The following is a 25,525-nucleotide window of genomic DNA, read 5'->3' as shown; positions in this document are numbered from 1 at the left end:
CTATGCCTAACTGTGTAAAAAATGATACGTGGATCATTTTGGTCCATTGCAGGAAACGAGCGACAGGTTTAAATACATTTTAAAATCGTAGACGCTTTTTCCCGCTTTACGTGGCTTTGCCGAACAAAACAACAGCGACAAAAGAAATTAACGAAAATCTCGAATTGTTATTTAATTTGTTTGGTATACCGGAAAGCATCGTGTCGGATAGAGGTACCGCTTTCACCTCTAAAGAATTTAAAAATTTTATAGACAAAAACAATCGTCATGGTGTGAGATAGTCAAACTAAGATAGGTGAAAGCAAAAAATTTAAAGTGACTTATAAAGGTCCGTACCAAATTGCAAAAGTTCTTAATAAAAATCGCTATGTTGTACAGGATATTCTCGATCATAATATAACAGCAGGACCGTACAATACCATATTGTCGCCCGATAAATTGAAGCCATGGATAAAACCAATTACGGATACCTGATAATGAGACTAACAATAAGACAAGTATATACTTGCGTTGTGACTTGATGTATTTATTTAGTGTTAAAAAAAAGTGTGTGATCATTGTAAATTATCTGACAAGACTGACTTGTAATAAAACATAAAGCCGGATAGATGCGGATACTAATTTTCATGAAATGTAAATAATGTAAATAGTTTCTATATATATATATATTAACTGTGTAAAATTTTATATATAATTTATCTTATATTATTAATTAGTTAATCAAGTCATTCAAGGGACGAATAAAGAGATATTGTCAAGTGAGCCTATTTTGCAATATCTAGATCTTAATAAGGAATTTATATTAACTACGGATGCTAGCGATGAAGGAATCGGTGCAATTTTATCACAAAGAAAGATAGGAAATGATTTTCCAACCGCCTATGCTTCTAGAACGCTCAATAAAGCAGAACGTAATTACGACACTACGGAAAAAGAACTCTTAGCTATTGTATGGGCAACAAAACATTTTCGACCATACTTATATGGTAAAAGATTTAAAATAATTACTGACCATAAACCATTAGTTTGGTTTTTTAATGTTAAAGATCCGTCATCTCGTTTAATGCGTCGACGATTAAAACTGGAAGAATACGATTATGAAGTTCTATATAAAGAAGAAAAACGAAATACTAATGCGGATGCTCTTTCTAGAATACCTCAAATATTAGTTTTACAAGCTAAAGCTTCGAGCAGTAATAACGAAAATCCTACTTATAGTTTATTCTTACAACACGCATTAAATGATTCACTATGGAAAACAGATAATATCACCCCACAAACTTCGGGTAAAATAAAAGGATTATTAGTAACGGAAGCAATCCCTTCTCCTAAAATAAAAATTACGTTGTCTAAAACCAATGATAATAAAGCCGAGGACTTAACACTTACACCACGAAACATTGATATAATAAAAAAGAAACATTCAATCAAAATAAATCTAATTACGCGGGAAAATAAACAAGCATCCACAAATCCAGAAATTATTTTCAATTGTTTAGTCAAATTAAAAGAATATACTATAGAAAACAATCAAAAAATAATATCAATAGCACCCATAGGAGATTATTAATAGAATAAAAATAACTCAAATGATTAAATACTTATTCAAAGACACACTAATAGTATTTTTACTCGAATCTTTAACTGAAGAGATTACGGATCCACACTCGAAACAAAACATACTCAAAGAACTACACAACTCAAGAATCGGCGGCCATAAAGGTGTCACTAAAACTTTAAAACGCATATAGCAATATTATTCATGGGATGGTATGAAACAAGACATTAAAAACTATGTAAAAGCATGTCAAGATTGCCAAAAACGAAAATTAGTCCGTGTAAAAACAAGAGCTTCTATGTTAATTACTGACACGCCACATGAGGCATTTTAAAAAGTCGCAATAGATATTGTAGGGCCCTTACCAGAAACAGAAAATAGTAATAAATATATATTAACTACACAAGATCAATTGACGAAATTCTGCACAGCGTATCCGTTACCTGACACAAACAGCACAACCATAGCTAATATAATCGTCAATAAATATATCTACACTTTTGGTTCGCCAGAGGAATTATTGTCTGATCAAGGTAGTAATATCTCAGGTGAAATAATGAAGGAAATTGCAAGAATCTTTAAAATGAAACAGGTTAAAACTAGCGTTTATCATCCGCAATCAAACGGATCGTTGGAACGCTCACACCACGTGTTAGCCGAATATTTAAAGTCTTATATTAACCAACAACAAAATAACTGGGATTCATCTCTAGATGCTGCGATGTTTTCATATAACACCTCGTATTATGAAGGGACAAAGATATCTCCTTATGAATTAATTTTTGGTCGTAAACCACGATTACTCTCTAAACTCAGCGAACCACGGCAGGGAATTACACATAGAGAATTTCTTGCAGATTTGGTTAATAGATTATCCTATTTAAAAAAGTGCGCGGAGGAAAATCTCCAGAAAGCAAAAGAATCCGCGAAACAATATTATGATAGACGCGTGAAACCTTTAATATTAGATCTGGGAGAATACGTTTATGTACTTCACGAAACAATCAGAACTGGTAGTAGAAAATTGACAGATCAATATGATGGACCATTTCAAGTTATACGCAAAATAAATGACGTTAATTATGAAATTAAGAGAGGCAACAGAAATCAAATTTTACATGTTAATAAACTGAAACGCGCATATTTCCCATTACAGAATGATGATTAGTTCAAACTCTTTCGAGGCCTTTACCAATCAACCATTAGCACACCTATCCAAAGTCTACTTTGAAAGTGTCGGTAATCTTCTTATTTTTAGAGACTATTGGAAATTCATTAGTTATGTCAATCTTGCACCGTTAGAAGAAAAGGAAAATATACTCAAATTTTACGTACATTTTACGTAAGATCGAGATTTTATGCTACAATCTCTACGGAAACAACATATCATGTTCAGGTTTACAAGAATTGCAAATCATTGAACGAAAATTAACAGCAATAAAAGCAGACAGAAATTCTTAATGCTATGATAGGACGATTCGACGATGAACCTCTACTTAATAACCGCAGTGCGAAAGTCAAGCGAGGCGTTTTTAATTTTATAGGACAAATTTCGAAGATCTTATTCGGCACATTAGATTCATATGATGCTGATTATTATAACGAACAGATAGATCTTGTTTATAATAATTCAAAACAATTAACAAATCTATATAAAAAACAAATCAGTATTGTGCAATCAATTATTAATAACTTTAGTAATGTTTTTATAGCAAATAATCAAAAATTTAAAGAAATCGATTTTAATTTAAACACATTAAAGGCACACATGTTACAAAACTGTAATAAACTAACTGAAACGGAAATGAACACAAAAATAAATTCATATTTACTAGAATGTGCTGAAATGATGCTCGAATATGAACTGGAACTAGAAATACTTACCGACGCTATATTATTAACACGCCGAGGATTACTCCATCCTAAAATACTATCTCCCAAAGAACTGTTTAATAATTTAAAAGATTCGCATCATATGATAAATAACAGAAGATTACCTGTAACACTAGTACCTAATCAATTTAATAATCTAATTGATTCTAGCAACTTAAGGGGTTAGACCACCTTGACACTTTCAAAAAATCGAATTTTTTTTTGCTTAAAATATTCCTTATAATCTTAAAAATGATATATATTAGACCTGACTTCGAAATCGCAAAGGAAAATGATATTTCGAGTGAGTATAGTGAAGCGCGTCACCGTGTTGCGCTACATCGTGTAAGCGGCTTATTGAAAGAGTCTGTTACCTGCAAAGGGACACTTATTCTTATGAATTTTTTTTGTACCTGTAGATGGCTCAACCAAAATTTTGACCGTTATTTTATACACGAGGTCAGTTGTAAAACGAACAGACGCCAAACGACGTTTAGCGTCAAAAATTGTTACGAAAAACTTTAAACGCGTTTTTCTCGAAACAGCATTTTTCGAAACGGCGGGCAGCATAACTTCGCCAATTTTTATCCGATTGACTTGAATTTTTATCCAGATCTTTATTTCAACATTATCTAAGACTGTACATAGGATTTTTGCGATATCTTAAAAATTCTCGCCGCTATCGCTTTATTTCATTCAAATTTTTGAAGCTAAAAATGACTTTTTTTTTCAATTCGTTGCCATTTTAACAAAAATGCATATTTCTCAAAACGGCTACGTATATCCCTAGTTTTGAATATGTAGAAAATAAATATTTCTGTTTTTTTGTTCTACGACTAACCAGTGCTGAGTAATCGAGCTCGCCGTTTTGCATGTCGATCAAAACCACGTACAAAAAGATAGTCATCACGCGTTTAACTTTTATATTAAATACTTTAAAAAATAGAGAGAGTTGGTAAAGATGGCGGATGGAGAGGATGGGCGAGTTTAGAGTCCGGAGTATTTTTGAGGTTTTTAGAAGGATAGGAAAAGTGGAAAGTGAAAAGTAAGGGCAGATGGGAAAACAGAAGAACAGTGATGTGAGAGAAAGTGAAGTGGAGGAGAAGGTCAAGCAGGGAAGAGAAATATAAGGACGAGAAAATTGGAACGAGAGGATGGAGAAGGATGACGTGGAAGAATTGGGAAGCGAAGGAGCGAGAAAAGGAGTGGACACTAGAAGACGGAGGAAACTGGTAAAGGAGTATAGGATGAAATTGAGGAGAGATGAGACAAAAAAAAAAAAAAGAGAAGAGAAGGAAAAATGGTCAAGAATAAGAATGGTGGCAAGAGGTGAAGAGGGGAAGGAGAGGAGGGCAGAGGCAAGTGGAGAGGAGAGAGGAGGGGAAAGGAGAGGATGGTGAAACGTGGCAAGATCGCGGTGACAGTGAGTTGGCGCAAGGCAACGGAGAAAAGGAGTTACAAGGAGATAACGGTAGATGGCAGGAGGAGTGTGTTGGAGCGTACAGCACGAGGAGGAAAGATCGAGAGGTCGATAGGACGGCGGAAGGCAGGGTGTGATCGATTCGCGACAGGAAGGCAGGCCGGACGAGATATCGATGACGAGAGGTGCGAGTGGACAGGATAAGGCGCACACGTGGTGACAGACTGAGAGGAGAATAGAGAGGATAAAGGTGCGAGAATGGAATGAAGGAAGAAGAGTGAGAGAGAAAAAAGAAAAAGGAGAAAGGAGAGAAGGAAGAAATAAGAGGGATAAGGAGTGATATGAAAGATGAAGGAGAGCATGGCAGAAATACACGGTGAGATGGAGAGTAGGAAGGAGAGCAAGGGGAAAAAGGCGGAAGATACAGTGATGCACTGTTGTGGGAATAAAGTCGCACATGCGCACTAAGCAAACGGTACGAATGCTCAGTAATGTATGTACTTTGATGGAATATAAGGTATCATCAAACTCTCCAGTTAGGAAAGAAAGGATAAAGGGGTAAAAGAGAAAATTGTTATCAAAGAAATAAAGTACATTTAATATAATAAACAAAAAATTTATTTATGTTATTTTTTACGTCTGCAGCCGATTTATTACATGAATACCAACATTTGTTGCAAGGATAAGGGAAACTGTAAAAAACCTTACCAGTATTCTAACAAAGATATACATAAGATATATAATACATAATTATACATAACAATAAGAAATTACACAGATTAATTAATATATATATACTTAATATTATATACTATATATACCTAAACTTATAATATATTAAATTCTTAAACTTAAATATTAATACATATTATTAATGTAACATTAATATTTCTTAAATTAAATTTAAATAATAAATCTATATTTATTATTTATATAAAAATATGTTTTTAATATTAAATATATAATTACTAAAATTACAATAAATACAATAATAATACATTTTATTAATAAAATAAAATTTAATTTTTTGTTGGAGCCAACTGGAAGCGTTCCCAGAAGTTACTACAACAGAGAATAAATTACTGATTAATAATAGATACATTTATCTACCAAAAAATAAAAGTACGAATATAATTAAATATATAAATAAATATTTAATAAATATTTTATATTGCACTAAATACATCCAGTTGTGCATTTTGGATCACAGATCAAAATAATAATAAAATAATTTATTATATTTAGAAAAACAAATATTTTATGTTTAAAAATAAACATAAATATATAAATATATAAATAAAAAATATATGAAACACAAAAATATGAAAAATAAAATATTGCATTACACTATTATTGCACAAAAATATTGCACTACATTGATATGTGTGACACAAAGTAAAATTAAAAAATAAATGCAATAAAATAATAAAATGCAAAAAAAAAGAAATAAAGAATAATAACATGCAAAAAGTAATTATATGTGAAATGACAAATAAAATAATCAAGACAAATAAAAAATAATCAAGAATAATAAATCATAAGAAAAAAAATTAAATTAGAAATAATATTAGTTAACACTTGAATAAAAAGAGTTCGGGTATTCAAAAATGTTGAAAACAATGATAATATCAAATACATGATAGAAAATAAAGATTTTCAAAAAAGTTATCAAAGTTATATTTGTTTAAATGTTAATTAAAGAAATGAAATTAAATTGTTAATATTACGAAAAAAGTTATAATAAAACGTGTAAGTGAAAGATATTTTCTATTTATTTTTAGCTTTACTATTAGAAGGAAATAAATTATTATAATTATGCAGTTCTAAATGTGTTTCATCTACTTTAAAAGTGCGACAATCAATATTATTAGCTTGAAAACTTGATCGTACTTTACAAACCGCGTCTAAACAGGTGACATCAATCCGATTCCTCTTTTTATTCTTCATATCTATAACAATCGAAAAAATTCTCTCTGCTTCGGCATTAGAATGTGGAAGTGATAAAACTGTATATACTAATTTTTTTAAATTTGGAAAAAACGGTTCATCATTAAATTCCTTTTTCTCAAAATATATTCTTCCACATATCATCAATTTCTAAATTAAATAAACGATTTTTTTCCGCGTCATTAAATACAATAGGCAACATTCGCCATTCATAAGCTAAAGCCGTAGTATTGGAAATTTGAAAATGTCTTGCTACGTTCCTCAAATCTGGAAAGGCAAGTCTACCCTCCTCGCGTAAAGCTTAATTTGGATCTAAAAATCTAAATTCGCGGAAAATTTCATCATTATAAGGCAATCGTTGTATCATTTCTTGTAACGCGGTTACGTAAAAAGATAAACATGTGGATTTTATTTCCATTACAAATTCGGAAGACTCTAATTGTAATAATGATTCACATTCCGGATCAACATATATTGAAGTTAATGGTAAAAAATTTTGCGGATTAATTATATCTATAGAAATATTTTTTAACGTGTTAGGTAACAAGAAATTATATCCTATCTGCTTTATTATATGCTCACTACTTTCAGCTAATTTGTGAATTAAAACTTTTCTATTTTGAAATAAAGCGTTAAACTTATTAAAAGAATTTAATGAATATTTAAAAAAAAAACATATAGGCTTTAATTTTATTATCATTTAAAATATTAAAAATAGTTATTGCCGAATTATTTTTATTTTCTATTGTCTCTAAATGGAAATAATGTTTTAAGACTTCCCAATTATCGAGAAGTCTAATAATACATTTGTGCAAAACGAGCCATCTCGTAGCTGATAATTTTAAAATTTTACGTGATTCTATTCCAAAAAAATTCTGAAATTCGTACAAGATAGCTGATCGTTTTGCACTGCCAGAAAAATATGTTGGAACTGCATGTAAAATATTTTCGCAAGAATCCGGTAATTTTGCACAAGCTTTACTCGCAATAAGAGCTGACGAATGACATATACATTTTAATACAATGAGGACCAGTACTTCTTTTTTTAATCTACTTATAAAAGAATCTCGAACTCTTGTCATTACAGACGCGTTATCGCTAGCTATTCCTATAATATTTGTTATCAGTATATCTTTATTTTCAAAACAATTTTTAAAAGCAGAATATAATTTGTTCGCGGAACAATCTGTTGCATCTAAAGAAATCAATTCTAATAATTGAGTAACACATTTTTTATCATCTAATGATACATATTTTACTAAAATACAAAGTAATTTATCTTTAGTAATAGTTGTACTCTCATCTACCAAAATTGAAAATTTTTGATTTTTTAAATGTGAAATAAGTTTTTCACTTTCGCGTTTTCCTAAATAATTTTTTATAATTTGCGTACATTTTTTTCTTGACAGTTTTAAATCATGAGCTATTTGTGAATCCGGACAAATTTTTTTTAATAAAGGGACCATGTGATTTATGGTTTGAAAAGCTACATATGTTTCGCGTAAAAAGAAGCTAATTTTATTTCGGCCGTTTTAACTTTCTTAACATGGTCCTCATCTTTAATATTGAGCTTAGGTAATAAAGCAGATGGTGTGATATTATGGTTTTTAATATTCTTAATATGTAGTTTCGTTTTCGAATGTTTAATTAAATTTGATTTACCACATAAAAGAATTTTATTACAAACCGAGCAGAGAGCTTTTTAATTATTTTCGTGTGGTGTTAACCAATTTTTAAAAATATCTATACTTAACCAAGAATTTTAGAATATTTTCATTCTTGATTTCTTCTCCTTTCCTGCTCTTTTTCTTGAGACGTTGATGGTTGTGGATGATCTATCTTTCTCCTTTATTTTACACTTTATATTACTTTTCTATCACGGCACTCTAATTTACTCTACGCGTTATGACTCCACTATGTCTACTGAAAACGCGGGAAAATTACGTGGGAAAGGACCCTTTATGCACCCTAATGCTGCACTTGTTACATCCATGATAACAGCTGACGTCAAGCTGTGACAGCTTACGCATGCGCATATTTTACATCTACATCTACAATGTAGGCTCTCGTGTGGGAAAAAATTCCACGGCAGCGCATGACTGGGAAGATAGAAAGGAGGGAGATGAAGGAGGCTATGACGGAGAGAAGCGTGGGTGATGACAGGTGGAAGTTATGTGCGGGTACTGAATGGGTAGAGGGAAGGAAAACAAGTAAGGAGGAACGCGGAGAAAGGAGAGAAGAGAAGAGGGTAATGGAGGAAGAAGAGGAAAGAGGGATGGAGGAGTGGCAAGGGGAAGAGAGAAGAGGAAAGAAGGGAAAGGAGAGAAGAGAAGAAGAAGGTTTCAAAGTGAGGATGAAAAGGACAGAGAGAAGAGAAAACAGGTGAGGGGGAGCGCAGGAAGAGGAGAGGAGGGAAGATGTAGTGGAGGAAGAAGAGGAAAGAAGGTGGAGGAAGTGAGATTACTGAAGGAGATGAGAGAGTGGCGGGAGGAGATTCTAGTGGTGATGAAGAGGATGTGTTCAGAGAGGAAGGGAGAGAGAGAAGGAAGAGATTAGAGAGAGAGGAAGAAAAGGACAAAGGACCAGAGATGAAGAGACGGAGAAAGTAGAAGGAAACGGAGGAAAGAGGAAAGAAGAAAGAAGAGGGGAAGCATAAGAAAGGGGGAAGGGAGAAGAGAAAAGACAGAGAGATGGAAGAGAAAGAGTGGGTCGGAAGGAGGGAGAGGGGACAGTATGTAAGGTCGAAAAGAGCCAGGCACGCAGAGAAAGGGAAGAGAGTACACTAAGAAAAGAGAGGCGGATGTTGCGGGAAGGGAGGGGGAAGATAGGGGCGCAATATCGTTGATAACGGCGAGATAGGTGAACGGGTAGAGGAGAAAGGGCGAGAGGGAGAGAGAGCGAGAGAAAGTGGAAAAGAGTGAGGGAGTGAGAGAGAGAAAGAGAAGGAGAATGGGATATGAGAGAGAGGCTTCTTGTAGAAAAGTGGGTAGCAAAGGGAGAGGGAGAGGGTCGGAAAGGAGAGAGGAAAGGGAAGGGACGCGGGATAGGAAGGGAAATAACATGTGAGGTCATACAATGGCCAGGCTTGCGGAGGAAAGAAGGAAGGTGTATAGCAAGAGAACAAAGGGGATAGAGAGAAAGGAGAGAAGGCGAAATAGAGAGAGAGTGAGAATGAGAGTGAGAGAGTGAGAGCGGAGGAATGATGTTTTTGTAAGAAACGAGGTATATTGTAAGAATGCGGAGAGAGCAGAAAGGGAGAAGGGAAGAAGGAAAGAGAGGAACAGGAGGGAAGGTAGTGAAGGCTAAAGGGACAGAGAGGAAGAAGCGGACAAAGTAGAAGGAGAGCCGAAGGAAGGAGGAAAGAGGAAAGAAGAGAAAAGAGGGAAAGAAAGAAGAAAGGGGAGAGAGGATGAGAAGAGGAATAGAGAGATGAGAGAGAAAGGGTGGGTCGTGAGAGAGGAGAGGGAAACAGTGTTAAGGTCGTACTATGACCAGACTCGGAGAGGAAAGGGTAGGGGGCAGGGGTTAAGAGGAGATGAGGAAATAATGGCGAGCTGGGAACGAAGGACAGGGGACTAATAATGAAAAAATTTTGTATATAGGTAAACGTAAGGGATGCTGTGTGAGTGCGAGAGTGAGGGAGACGGTGAGAGGCGGGTGTGCGAAGCTCGGGGGACGAGGGGGCTGGGGAGCAGCCGCTGGGACCCCCGAGGGGGGTATGTTAGGAGAAATAAGTTAAGTGATTGTAGATGTAGATGTAAAAGATTGTAACCCTAAGGGGATCAATTGAATAAACTACTACTACTACTTTAAAAAATATTTCTTATATTCTTCAATGTGCTCATAATAAACACTAAAAAAGAATTTTTCCTTGTACAGTATAGTTTTCTTTAAAAAATTCTTAAAAATGCTTTAAAATTTGAGGCTCTAAGGTGGTCTAACCCCTTAAATGTATTTTATAAAAACTATAGATTATAGTTTATATCATCGAAATTCCATTACTTGACGAAACCGACTTTACCTTATATAATGTAATTCCACTACCCATCAAATAAAATGAAGAAAATATTTATGCATTTATCAATCCAACGTACACATATATGGGACTTAAAACCGATAAACTACGATACACACATTTAACAAATCAAAACATAGCGAAATGCAAAAAGGTTAACAACGCGATGATCTGTAAACAAACAAATTTATTATTCCAGATTACGGGTATTCATAATTGCAAAACAGAACTGTTAAGATCATCCAGATTAAATAACATATTACAAGAATGTGATATACGTTTAATGAAACTTCATAATACTGTTTGGTATCAATTGAAATCCGCAAATTCTTGGATTTATTCGGCACCGCATGAGGAAACTCTCCACATTTTATGTCCAGATGACAAACCACGTCGGACACAGTTGCATTCGAATAGAATAATCACGTTATCTCGAAAATGCGATGCTATTTCAGATAATATTTTACTACATAGTCGAACCATTAACATAATAGACACTATCGAAAAAGATTTTATCCCAAACGTTAATCTAAGCACAAAAAAATTATGCGAGGACATCAAAAAGAAGAACATAAATGTTTCAGAACTTCAATTATTCAATATCGGTAAAGTACCTCATTTGGACAATAATTTATTAAAAGCAGCAAGCTTGAATGAACTGTATAAGGAAGCAGACGAAATAAGTAAGCATCATCGAACAATAAATCTATATGGAAGTATGAGTTGGTTCTATTATATAATATATAGCATTTTGATATTATTCACCATATATATTCATAAAATGTTCACTAATAAGTAAATGCGTTAACATTTTTAGACTATGTTGTATACCTAGAGAAGGCTGTACTCATTATTTCAATAACTGTTTTAATAATAATGTAACCAACAGTAACGCACAACTACGTGTAACAACCGCACCACAGGAAATTACTCTCGCATCGATACCTGTCAAAGATAATGAAACACTTTAGTGTAGCGAGAACAATGATCATGGCGTGAGAAGACAGCGTCCCCGCTCTCGAAATTACCGATTATCAAATCTAAATTAATACGTAAAAATATCATCTTGTATCACCTGAAATTTACACTACCAATCGCTACCTTTGTAACCAACTTATATCTTATAATTAATCGTACTATATTAGGTTAAGCTGTATTCATAGCTCACACCCGCAAAATGACTCGTGACACGTAGTTACTTTCACTTTAGTACCGAACCGCAAAATAGAAATTAAGGAGATTAGAAATAATCGACATCAGGAAACTTTTTAAAAAAAAAACAGGAACTCGTCGATCTCGTCGACTTGTAAATTTGATATAAATACATTTGCGAAAATATGCGATCATAGTACATAAGATCTTTTAAAATGTAACCGCTTTTTTTTATTTTCTTTATATATGTATTTTACATTGTAACATTAGGTTAAGTTACTATATCGTCACTTGTAATTTTGTTAAACTTATAGCTATAAGAATATTCGAATTAATCTCAGATCCAGAAGGATCTGTAATGTAAGGGGGGAGGTGTTACATACCACAACTTTCCCACACAAATATTTTACGAATAGATATCTTGTTAAGAGACAGCAGTTTCTCACGCTAGATGTGCATAAGCCACAGAACACTCTTAATATCTCTTCGCGAGATATCTCTTTCGGTTAAGCAATAAAGCGCATCACTTCGAGATGCTACACGACTTTATCTGCATGTGGGGACCTCCGAGAATGAAGGTCCAGCGATATAAAAGTAGTCAATTCTAAGTTGTCTCTCTCTGAGAAAACATTTTCGAGTTGTAGCATTGCGCCAAATAAAGTCTTGTAACTAGATAACTGTATTTTTTTATTCATACGTCGCGATCGTTCGAAAGGACTTCCTGACGAAATCCTCCTTGATCAGATTGCATCATCTGTCCTTCCCCTTTTCCCTACACCTGACGATATTAATATGGATTGTGTTGTAGTACCATTGACGGAGCGGAACTCTCCCGCATCATTGGACGTTTCTCCAGTCGGTGGAAGGAAATATTAATTTCTCTCAGAGTTCGTTGCCCGAGGATTCCAGTCGCTTCTCGGATTCTTCCGGGGAGGCTCTGAAAAAGCGTAAGAGGGTGAGAGGTCCCGCTGATTTCCCCCAGATTGTAAGTGATCCTACAAAGACTCCTACTAACCAAGGACCTAACATTCTCTAAACAGGTGAGCCATATTTACATTTTTCTTATAATAAGAAAAATCCGAATCACTTTATTTACCGTACTTCCCAAGGTCCTTTCGATATTTCTACACAATCCATCGATTCCAAAACAATCGACCCTTTGGTTATTGGTCGCATTCTTTCCCCTCTTTATAAGGATAATATTATAGAAATTAAAAAAATCCAGCTTTTCAACTATACGCGTTAGATTTAAGACTGGAAAAACTACAAACAGCTGCTTACTTATCCACATTTTGAAGGCAAAGAATTATAAACTCTTTGTTCCTTTCTTTAGGATAGCGAGGAAGGACATTATTAGGGGAGTACCCCTTGGAGCTTACGACGGGTCTTGACTCTTCGATCCAAGTCTTGGACGTCAAGAGACTCACCAAGCGATCAAAACGCATGAAGGTCCCCTATTCCTCCGAAGCAGAATCATCTTCAGATAGATCTTCTAAAACCATTTTATTCACTTTTAAAGGATAACGTCTCCCAGAATATATTTTATTATTTAAAGTCAGGTATGTGGTGGAACCTTTTATAACTAAAACCTCTCTTTGTTATTCCTGCTTTCGATAAGGTTACTTGAAGGCTCATTGTAAGGGTCGTCCTCGCTGTTCTCTTTGTGGGGAAGATGCGCATAATGATGGTATTTCTTCCTGTCCGAAGCGTTCGGATCCTCCAACTTGTATTAATTGTAAGGGCTCGCATAGGGTCTCTACATGGAGTGTAAGGAGTACATTGAGTAGAAAAGAATCAGAGATCGTTGCTTATAATAATGTCTCTCTCTTAGAAGCAAAAAATTTTCTTTTTGGCAACACTTCCTCTTTTAGGAATTCGATTTACAATTTTAAAAATTTTCCCCCCTTGACTTCTTCAGTCCCCCCTACATCCTCATTTGATCCTCCTGCTACTTCCATTTTTCTCTCTTCTTCCTCTCAATTTTCCAAGTTTTTTTCCCAAGCTCTTTCTTTCTTCTCTTCTCCCCCTGATTCCTCCCCTTCTCTTTTAAGCCATAATAAACACATTCCTGAGAATGGTCGCGATAACAATAATAATAATAAACTTAGCACCGATAACTTGAACTCAACTCATAAACTTGACTCTCTCAATAGACTCAAAGATAAGGATAAAAACAAAAACAAATGTACCCTCCTCCCCTCTTCCTCTTTCTCGTCTGTTTCATTTATTCCTCAACCCTCTCTGCCCTTCCCTCCCTTTTCGTTTCTCTCAACGGAGGAGTTCCTCAACCTTCAGGCAACGGTGTCGCTTTTAGCCCTCTCCCCTCGTCTTCTTCCTCTTCCCTCCTCTTTTCTTCTTCTCTTTCTTCCTTTCCTTCTTCAAATTTCTCTATTCATAACCCTTCCCCCTCCTTTAACCAAATGTTTAAAATTCTTGATATCTTGATGAAGAAGTTAGCGCCTTTTTTTAAAATTGTTAGGTATATATGACGAGGCAGCCCAGTTATTGAGTTCTTTCTTGCACTCTTTTCCTGTTGCTGTTGAATCCTCCCCTCAATCTTAGCAAATTATGTCCTCTTTGCCCTCGACTTCTCTTCCTTTTTCTTCTCCACTTAGAATTATTCAGTGGAATTGCCATTCGTTGCTCAACAAGGCGAGTCTCTTAGAGACTTGGCTTGTGGATGTGATGTGCTCGCTCTCTCTGAGACATGACTCTGTTTTGATTCTTATTTTTCTCTTCTGGGTTTTAGTGTTTTTAGAGTGGATTCGCTTTCGTCGCTCTGGAGGTTTCCTTCTTGCTGTGCGTGATTCGCTCTCATATACAGTACCGGCCAAAAATGTATCACCTTTAATATTTTTGAATATAATTTTATTCAAAGTGCATGAATATTTATAATATCATAATATATGTTTTGATAATAAATACAACTTACCAAATAAAATATCTTTCATAAAATAATATAAAAACTTAATTTTAATAATATAAAAAATTAATTTTATAAGTAAATTAAATTAAATTTGTGCTAAAAAATCCTAAAGGTGATATATTTTTGGCCGGTACTGTACCCTCTCTGATAATAGCGTGTGCTTTGAGAAGAGACTTATCAGCTTAACTCTAACTATCATCATCCATTTCCATTCTGATGACCTTACCATCACCTTTCTTTACCGGCATCCTCAGGGTACACTTTCTTCACACGAATATCAAACACTCTTTTCTTTTTGTCGCTTTTTTCCTTATTCAGTTGTTTTGGACAATTTCAACGCGCATCATAGAGATTGGGGAAGTGACCGGACCTGTCAGGAGAGCTCTAAACTCCTTTCCTCAGCATCTGAGACCTTTTTTACTTGCATAAATAACGGTGAGGTCACCTTCCTTACGCGTCCCGATCAATCCAAATCCGTCATTGATCTCACTTTTATATCCCCTCCCCTCCTAGGAATTTCTGAACTTTCAGTTTTATCAGATACCTACTTCAGTGATCATTTTCCTTCTCTTATTTCAATCGATTGCTTATTTAGAAACAGGTCTTTTTTTCTCATAAGTGTAGGCTTTCTCCTAGAATAATTAAGCAGTTTATTTCAAATTTGGAATCCTCTTTTGATTCTTTTCAGAAATTCTTTTTAGAAAACCCTCTGACCAAACTAAAAGATATAATTCCTTTACCTCATATATCAAATCTTGAATTCCTTCCAAATCTCCTAAACCTTTCCCATTAACTACTTCCAATGACAATTCAGATCATTCTCATTTTCCTTCCTTTCCTTCTCGTTTCCGCCAAAACAAATCTTTTTCTAGTCCTGCTCCTTGGTGGAATGACGCCTGCCAGGATGCAGTTGACCTTAGACGTCGTCTTCTTGCCTCTTATAAAAAGACTCCTTCCTATGACAACTTCCTGAAATTTAAAAGACAGGAAGCACTGTCGAAGCGTATCTTGAAGCTTGAAAAAAGAAAAGGTTAGAGAGAATTCTGTCAGAGAATCTCTCCGCGTATGGCCATTTCCCGCATATGGCAGATCGTCAAGCGTTTCAAGAATAGGCATTTGGGAGTGTCTCCTCTTCCTTTTATCTCTAATTGTTCTCCTTCATCTGGTATCATTTCCGCTATCAATTCCTTATGTCCCCCTTCCGTTTTCCATAATTGTTATAATTCAATCTCGAATTTCCCTTCCTCAACTCGATGTAGTCTTTTTTCAGCACCATTTTTTTGATGAATTTAAGGTGGCCATTGCCTCTAGTAAGCTGCGCTCCTCTCCTGGCATTGATCAAATAGACTATAAAATTATTGCATCTCTTCCTGAAGGATATCTTTTTATGCTTCTAGAAATTTATAATCTTATTTTTAAATCTGGTTCCTTTCCTTGCTCCTAGATCCAAACTCTTGTTTTTCTCATTCCTAAGGACTTCCCCGACAGGTACCGTCCCATTTCCTTAACCTCTTGTTTACTCAAAATTATAGAAAAGCTTATCCTTTTCCTTTTAGAATGATGGGTAGAGTCTTCCAACCTTCTCCTACCTTCGCAGTTCAGTTTTAGAAAGAGAAGGTCCTGCCAGGACAATTTAGGTATCCTTACCACGGAAATTTATGCCGGATTTGTTTCGACCCAAGATACGTCCTGTCTCTTTCTCAATATACAAGGAGCGTTTGACAGCGTCGTCCCCAGTATCCTGATTTCGGATCTTGTGGACCTCGGCCTCCCAGCGGAAGTCTGCTGGTTCGTGTACTGCCTGATTGGTCGCAGAGTGTTGCAGTTCGTTATTAACGGTAATCTTTTCCAACCTATATTTCTCTCAAGGGCGTTCCGCAGGGATCTATCCTTGGCCTTCTTTTATTTAATATCTATGTTTCAGGATGTAGTCGCAACTTGGCGAAGCCCTGCCGGATCTTGCAATTTGCTGATGACATAGTTCTCTATGCCCGCACTCCTAAATTGCAAGGATCCATTTGATTCCTCGAAAGATCAGCCGACAGTCTCTCACGATTCCTCTTATTTAGAGGTTTGGTAGTCTCTCCCGCAAAATTAGCTTTTGTAATATTCACTCAGAGGAGACTGGATTTTGCCTCTTTTATCCTCACTCTGTGTTGGGCCACCTTTAAACCGGTCAATTCCCACAAATTTTTAGATATTTACCTTGATCGTAAGCTGAACGGCCACACTCATGTGGCCTTTCTTGCTCGTAAATGCAATAAATTAACCAATTTACTTAAATTTCTTTGTGGCGTTTGGTGGGAAGCTGATCCTGAGTCTCTTCTTATAATTTACAAATCTCTTGTGCGAGGCTCTATCGAATATGGGTGCTTCTTCCTTCCTTTTCATAATAAAAAATTGATGGGAAGCCTTGAGGTGGCCCAACACAGGGCTCTTCGTTATTGTATTGGAGTGAGGCGTACCACTCCTATCAATATATTATATGCTGAAACCGGCAGTTGTCCCTTGAAATTTCGTCTAATCTATTTGACTTCTAAATTCGTCCTTAAGTCCTCGGTTCTTGCTTTCAGTTCACTGGTGGACGGGCTTCGAGATTTGCAGACTGCGATTTTTGTAAATAACAACCGTTTTGTCTTTCTGAAAGGTTTCTCCTCTATAAGGCTTTTGTCTCTGTCGAGCATTTTAGGAACTCCGTAGCTTCGTTTTCTAATATTCCTATTTTTTTATTCTCTTATGACATGTTTCTTTTTCCAGAGACACAGATTACTCCCCCTTGGGAAGTTGATAGAATGGCTAATTCGCCTTCGCCTTCTTTGGAATTTCGTCTTATTTATTCTCGTTTTGACTCAAGTAATCTATTCTTTACAGATGCTTCTAAGAGGGAGGGTTCTCGTTGTGTTGGTTTGTCTTTTTTTCCTTCTTCTTTAGCAGTCAGTGGACTGTATAGAGCCAATGGAAATTTTTCCATTTTCTCTGCTGAATGCTTGGCCATAATAATGACTGTAGATTACATTCTCCAGAACAATATTAAAAATGTAATAAAAAAAATCCTTGGGTTTTGAGTCCCTAGCATTTCGCCAAAGAGACTATTCCAAACCTTTATTTCTTTTTCCTATTTACATTTTTACCTATTACCTATTTATCTTAAACCTATATAAACTTATATCCTAATTCGTCTGAATGGGTTCGAGTCTGCGTTTCCGCCATACTAGTTATCTCAGATAAGCTTCGGCGGCGCAGCGTACACAGCCACCTTACGACTAAATTTTTTTTATTGGGTCTGGGTGGACTCGAACCTGCGTTTACGCATACTCTTCGCCTCAGGCGAGTTTCCGCTGCAGCGTGCACTACCACCGTCCAACTCTATTAAAAATGTAGTAATTTTTTCAGACTCATTAAGTGTTATCAATAAAATTTCTTCCAGGAAAATCTATCACGATAAAAGTTACCTTATTTTGCCCTTAAAAAATAAATTGAGATTTGCTTTCTTGTAGGGTATTATTATTGCCCCCCCGACGGCACACCACCTTGACGTGGTGGGTGATCCCGGTGTGGTCGTCGAGTTTTAGGACTTACGACCTCCAGGGGATCCGAAGGGGTGCTAAGAGTATGCCTTCAGGATGGATGAACCGATTCCAACGAAAGATCGCCACCGGATCGGATACGGTGGACCGGCGCACTGTGGGGCGAATCTATTAAAACCCGGATATTGGAAGAAAAAATAAAGATGCACAAATTCGAATTTTTATGAATTTTTCCTTTAATATACATTCCGAACTATTTAATAAATACGTTTATGATAAATTTATTCTGCGTTTCTTTCTCAAAATAATTCGATACATTTTGATATTTTCTCAAACGTTGAAATTGCAGAATTCAATAGATTATTTTTTAACCTTTGTATCCAGCAAACTGCAAATAAAAATTTAATAGGTTATTAGAACTTGTTTATTTATGTTCCAAAAAACAAGTTTATCTTGATTTTATAATATTTGAAAACCATTTTATGTTGATAAATATATGACATATTTGCTTAACCACAAAATTTTTACTTAAATATTCAAATAAGAAAAAACCTTAAAGTATAGAATCGAATAAGAGAAACTTTCCATCATTTGATAGGACAAAGTATCTAGTTTTATGTCATATCTAGTTAAGAGCCTCCTTCGTCCCCCTTTTGTGAAAAAGTTAGTTAATACGCAGTCGAATATCCTCTATGTAGCTATTCTGTTCATCAAAATTTCAATGACAAATAACAATATATTTTGAATTTCAATTGTAATTTTTGAAAATTGTTACAAAATGACAATGTGTAATGTATCATTAATACGTCAGTTTGATTAATATAATAATATAAGATATGTAATCGTATATGTATATATATATATAAATAAATAAATTCAGTGCTCTCTTAAATATAAACTAAAGAATAAAATGTAAGCGGCGATAGAGAGCAAAAATGTGTCTTGACTAAGGTAAGTACACTCAATCTATGATAAAATAAATAACAAAGTTTGAGTATAATGGATTATTTATCAACTAATCTTACATAAATCGTAACATGTTCAAGTATTAAATCACTTACAAAAAATTTTTTTGAAAAATCGCAAATCGCAAATTTACAAAATCGGAGATATTATAAAAGAATAGAATTAATTACTTAAAATGCGGACGTTTTGAGCTCAATTTTGAGTCTTCTTTAGCGCTATGATTACATACAATAATAAGAATTTTTATGGAACGGGAAATATAAACAATAAATTAAATATGAAAATATAGTTAAGCTATCAACTTAATTATTCTGGATTGTCTCTGAAGGGTGTTTTTATAATGATTTTGGCAGTCACCATGAGTCAACTTTACATAAAAAATCACTAACCTGGTAATATTGCATAAGAATAAGCAGTGACCGTTGAAATCTGTGAAAATATTGAAGTTGTTCATGTAAAACGAAGTAAAACACTCTGTATTATCACTATTCTATATATGTTGGGAAGTCACTCACTCTCATACGATATTCTGTGACGGTTGATAATAATTAGTTGACTCAAATCCGTGTACTGCGGAGGACGTTCGTATAATGTCAAAAAACGGTGCTAGTTTCGTGTTTATACAATGTTATTCTCACCACTATATTTTTGGAAGAGTGTTGACAATATCTTGATAGACACTGGGTAGATTTTCTGTGTATATTAATATTATATTTTATTTTATTTTAAATTTAAAATATAAAAAAATAATAATTAATAACTAATAAATAATATACGATTTATATATAAATATCCAATAAATAATATAACATTTTCTTAAAAGAAAAAAATGTTTTTTTTTTTTGTTACTTGCCTTTTTTGAACTTAATCATGAAGATCATCATCACTAAAATATAATAAATGTTTTGCATCTTCCGTTAATTCTTTCTTCTTTTGTTCCATTAATTTTCTTGAATTAGATATTATTGGATCTGAAGCAATCAACAAATTATTGAAAATGTCTTCATTATTTTGTTCCTGCGACATTTTTCGTGAATGATTCTCTCTGTACTTTCTAAAATATTTATGATTTGCTTCTTGAGCATCTTCTGATAATTGTCCTATTGATACAATAGCATTTTTTATAATCTCGCTTCCATGAATTAATAACTTGTGTACTGATACCGGCATATAATACCATGGATATAAAGATATGTATATTTCCGCGGTTTTAAAAGCGTAGGATTCGAATTTTGACACGTTAATTCTTTTACCGCTAGCGATTACTTGCAACAAGACTCCAAATCGAGTTATTAAATTTTCATCTAAACCTGTGATAGTAGCTGATAACTTTGGATTGGCAAAAAATTTTCTAGCAGTGTTGCCATCATTTGATGTACCCTTTCCTTGTTTTACAACATCTATTAGAAAACCTAGTCTTGTTCTAAAAGCAGTTTGTATCTCGCTCTTTCTTTGCTCGACTTCTCGTTTGTTACTCTCGCTTCTCACTGCCCAAGTTTTGATATTAATTCTGTATGAAATGTGTAATAAGCATTCAAAACAGCGGATCCAGCAATGTAATGAAGAAAGTCCGAATGAAAAATATTCATCTTTCACAATTTTCTTTTTCATTAAATTCAGATCATTTATTTCCTTTGGAGAAGCTCCACAAAGATAACATTTCATTGATGATTGCATATTTGTCATTATGTTACAAATCTTGTTGTCGACCATAGTAAATAAAAGCGTATGTTCATTAAAATTCCTTCTTCGGAGACAGATGGTATCAAACAGGATATTTCTTCCTGGATTCTCTCAACAATAGCTTTTACTTCAGTATTTTCTGCCTTTATGAATTTAAATTCGATTGGTCTACAGAAACGAGTTGAGGAACGAGAATTATTCTGCCATAATACTTTGTTGGTGTCGTTAGAATAAATTTTTATAGGTACAAAACTGCATATAAAGATGCTAGAATCATCGTGCAAAGAATTATCAAAATTTAACTTATAACACGATTGACTGGAAGCGCCATCACATCCCCATTTAGATATCATTGTTAAGGGGATACCGAAGCGTTGGCCGAACTCATACGCGGTTTTGAGCGCCGCCTTGAAAGAACTAAAAAAGTATTACCGACGCAGTCGGCATGAGAGTGAGCAAGACAGCAATAGGAGCGAGCGAGATAGCAATAGAAGTGAGCGGATGCAATAGGAGCGAGCGAGACAGTAATAGGAGCGAGCGAGAGAGGAATAGCAGCGTGGAAGGAAAGGTTTGAGCCTCGAGTTCTCTCTGCCAGCTGCTATGCCCCTCTCGCTCACTCCTATTACTGTCTCGCTCGTTCCTATTATTGTCTCGCTTGCTTCTATTATCGTCTCTTTCGTTCGCTCGCGAAGAGATATTTGTTGTGTGGTATAGTACACACTGATGCGTAATCTTTGTACATGTGTCGTTTCCAATTGTTATAAAAAAACGACTTTTTATCTCAACCAAAATTTCGTCGCAAAGCTGAACATAATGTAGAGGACTAATAGGCATATACAAAATGTGTGTAAACAAATTAAATTTGAGAAATATGTGTATGTAATATAAACATCTAATGTCATATTTATTTTTATATCTATATAATAAATATAAATGAATTGTTAAACTTTTTCTTTTATAGTATTATATATATATATTTGTAAAATAAATATTTTATCATACTTGATATCTCTTAGCACTTTACACACGTCTACTTCATCTTGTACGTGGCTTCATTATATCATGGCTTTGCATATGCAAAATATGCAATAAGTAGGAATATGTTACAATATTTTTAAAAAATTATATGTATATATAACACATATCTAATGTCATACACTTTTCTTATTTTTATCTGTATGTAATATAAATGAAAATAAATTGTCTATTAGAAATACAATTAGATATTGAATATAAAATTATGCTTTTTTTGTATTTTATACCATAATGAATGAAATTTTAAAACGTATTTTTATAATAGCATTCAATATATATATTATATAAATACATATATTTATTTCTATTGTAAATACACGTATTTATAAATTTTTTCACATACATTATGATATAAAATACAAAATAGAGATAATTATATACTCAACACCTAATATGTATTATAAATAATAAACAATTTATTTGCACTTATTACATACAGATAAAAATGAAAAAAGTATATATTAGATATATATAGTATTATATACACATATATATTTCTCAAATTAAACATTGTAGCATATTTAGTTCCATATTTATTGCATGTTTGGCATATGCAAAACCATGATATAATAAAGCTACAAGATGAAGTAGACGTGTGCAAAGTGTCTAAGAGATATCAAATATGATAAAATATTTATTTCACAAATATATATAATACTAAACATTTATAAAATTAAAAAAAAAGTTTAACAATTTATTTGTATTTATTGTATAGAGATAAAAATAAGTATATAACATTAGATGTACAATGTTATTTTACATATAATTCTTAAATAATTAAATATTTTGTTTATATTTATTGCACACATTTTGCATGACGATTCCTCCCGCACATGGCTTTGCGTGGCAATAATTTTGGTCGAACAAAGAAATGCAACAGAATATGAATGTATATCATTTGACATATGTATACATATGGAACGTCAATGTGTAAAAAGAAACGTATAATGCCACTACACGTTAGATCGCCCCTGGCTTTATATATAACATATATAATATAAAATATATTTATAGAATATTTTATATATAGAATGGGCCCCATCCATCGCCCATTCTCGTAAGACGCAACCATTATATTTTCGTCTTTCCGATTTGTTAAAATATTTTATATATAGAATGGGCCCCATCCATCGCCTATTCTCGTAAGACACAACCATTATATTTTCATCTTTCCGATTTGTTAAAATGTTTTATATATAGAATGAGCCCCTCCATCGCCCATTCCCGTGAGAACGCAACCATAATGTATGTATTATTTTCGTCTCTCCAAGTACAAAGAAATCAATAATATTGAAGCATCTTTTTCCAATGATTTATTGGATTACCATTTAGGAAAAGGCGATAGTTCATTTTCTGCTATAATATTAAGAAAATGTTGCCTCATTCGTATTCCACACGATTGGAATATTTCTCGTTACAAGGATTTCCTTCTAATGCTACAGTTGTGGCGAAAGCTGCAGCATAAATTCCACAACATATGCCATCAGATTGTACTTGAACCTTTGCAAATATTATATCATTTGCACTTATTTGTGAATAACGACGATGAATGTAATTTTTTTCTTTAGACGCCAATTTATCGTATGTACAACCGGGTAAACTGTCGTACACTCGAAGCTTGGTGCCGTCAAAAAATATACATCGCCAGTGATCACTACAATTTCCTCCAATAATTTGTAAGCTTTTGTCGCTATGACTTGATTCAATTAAATGAGGATATTCTAAATATAGCACACTTTGTGTTTCAAAATGAGATTTATTTCTTACGATGCGTAAAAATCGGTCCAATAATTCGTCGTTTACTTTGCAACCTATAGGTAATACATTGTCCCTTACTAAATTAATAGCCCAGTAAAATGGAATTTTTTTGAAGAAATAATTGAACAAATGCTGCAATTTCGTGGAGAGGTGTGTTTTGGGGTGCTTTTTGACATATCAAAAGTCCCTATGCGTGGAAGCTACGGAAAACTCACAGTGGTGACAAAAAAGATCCAAAAAACCGGTTTTTCGTAAATAATTCGAAAAATATCAAGTTTACGAGCAAAAACATGAATATCAAAATTGTAGCTCATAAAATTCCGCACAATTTGGTTTTTTATAGAACTCCGTACGACCAATAGAAGCCGAGATCGAATTTTTTTTAAATATGGGTCATTTTGCGACGCGACGAAAACGCGCTCGTGCATTTTTCGTTAATATTTCATTTCTGTCAACTTACGAAGAAAATACACACGACCTAAATTGAAGGAAATTTTGTTACCTTCAATTTAGGTTCTGTGCATTTTCTTTGTAAAGTTGACAGAAATGAAGATATAGATAAGAAAAGGAATGAAAATGCAATTTTGGCATAATTTATCCGAAATACAGCATTTTTCCAGTGCCTGTTTTTTTAGTAAAACACATCTCGTGATGAACTTACGCAGCTGGACCATTTTCATATGTATATGAACTAATAAAAATAAGTTGAAACTAATTTTTAAAAAATTGTTACGCATACGTTTTTGCGCTATAACTGTAATTATTAATAAAAATATATATTGGCCTTTATCTTTAAACACCTATAACTCATAAACGATTTATCGTAGAAGGGTCTGCCACGGCTCATTTTAAAGATAATTTAATTATCTTTAATTAATGTATATGTTATTATAGCCTACAGTCAACCGGAAGTGAGTTATTTTGCAAAATACCTTTCAAAATTCAAATTTTGCAACTTTTTTGCGTTTATCTCATAGACTCATTACCAAAATGAATTTAAATATACATGTAAAGTTTCAAAATTTTATTCCCTATTACTTTTATAATACATGCTATATGCGTACAATCAGTACTTTTTGAGTTATGATCAACTTTTTCACACGAAAATTGTAGTTTTAGCCACTAACAGCGCACTTAAAAAATTTTTAAATATTCGTATCTCCGCAAATATCGATCGCACAGGAATAAAAAAAAACGCAATTTATTTGCAATTTAGTGTCTACAACTTTCATTTAAATGATTTTGCGATCCAAATGGCCATTTTCGAAATATTAACGAAAAATGCACGACGCGCGAGCGCGTTTTCGTCGCGTCGCAAAATGACCCAAATTTTAAAAAATTCTATCTCAGGTTCTATTGGTCGTACGGAGTTCTATAAAAAACCAAATTGTGCAGAATTTTATTAGCTACAATTTTGATATTCATGTTTTTGCTTGTAAACTTGATACTTTTCGAATTATTTATGAAAAATCGGTTTTTTGGACCTTTTTATCACCACTGTGAGTTTTCCGTAGCTTCCACGCATGGGGACTTTTGATATGTCAAAAAGCACTCTAAAACAGACCTCTCCACAAAATTGCAGCATTTGTTCAATTATTTTTTTTTTTTTTGTTTTTTTGGGTTGTTTTGCGACGCGACGAAAACGCGCTCGCGCGTCGTGCATTTT

The 25,525-nt window shown here is 33.9% G+C and overlaps 1 protein-coding gene and 1 pseudogene across 3 annotated transcripts in view; one reads left to right on the top strand and one right to left on the bottom strand.

Moving 5' to 3' along the window:
• LOC140666574 (uncharacterized) overlaps positions 1 to 22,295 on the bottom strand; it is a 30,170-nt gene extending 7,875 nt beyond the window's left edge. Inside the window, exons 1-4 of one of the 3 annotated variants that reach the window (XM_072893901.1) lie at positions 20,237 to 22,295; positions 19,899 to 20,076; positions 19,773 to 19,812; positions 14,993 to 18,805 (exon numbers count right to left, since the gene is read on the bottom strand). In XM_072893901.1, coding sequence (XP_072750002.1) covers positions 20,248 to 21,096 — 849 coding nt within the window. In that variant the 5' untranslated portion in view covers positions 21,097 to 22,295 and the 3' untranslated portion in view covers positions 14,993 to 18,805; positions 19,773 to 19,812; positions 19,899 to 20,076; positions 20,237 to 20,247. Of the gene's footprint in view, positions 1 to 14,992; positions 18,806 to 19,060; positions 19,813 to 19,898; positions 20,077 to 20,236 lie in introns of those variants that run through there. The other 2 variants (XM_072893899.1, XM_072893898.1) reach the window with 2 other exon arrangements.
• LOC140666573 (uncharacterized) lies at positions 2,716 to 4,485 on the top strand (annotated as a pseudogene).
• Positions 22,296 to 25,525: the final 3,230 nt, after the last annotated feature.

The sequence above is a fragment of the Anoplolepis gracilipes genome, chromosome 6, assembly GCF_047496725.1.
Source record: "Anoplolepis gracilipes chromosome 6, ASM4749672v1, whole genome shotgun sequence".
NCBI classification, from domain to species: Eukaryota; Metazoa; Arthropoda; class Insecta; order Hymenoptera; family Formicidae; genus Anoplolepis; species Anoplolepis gracilipes.
The sequence above is the reverse complement of the archived record's forward strand: the minus strand, read 5'-3'. Positions and strand labels throughout refer to the sequence as shown.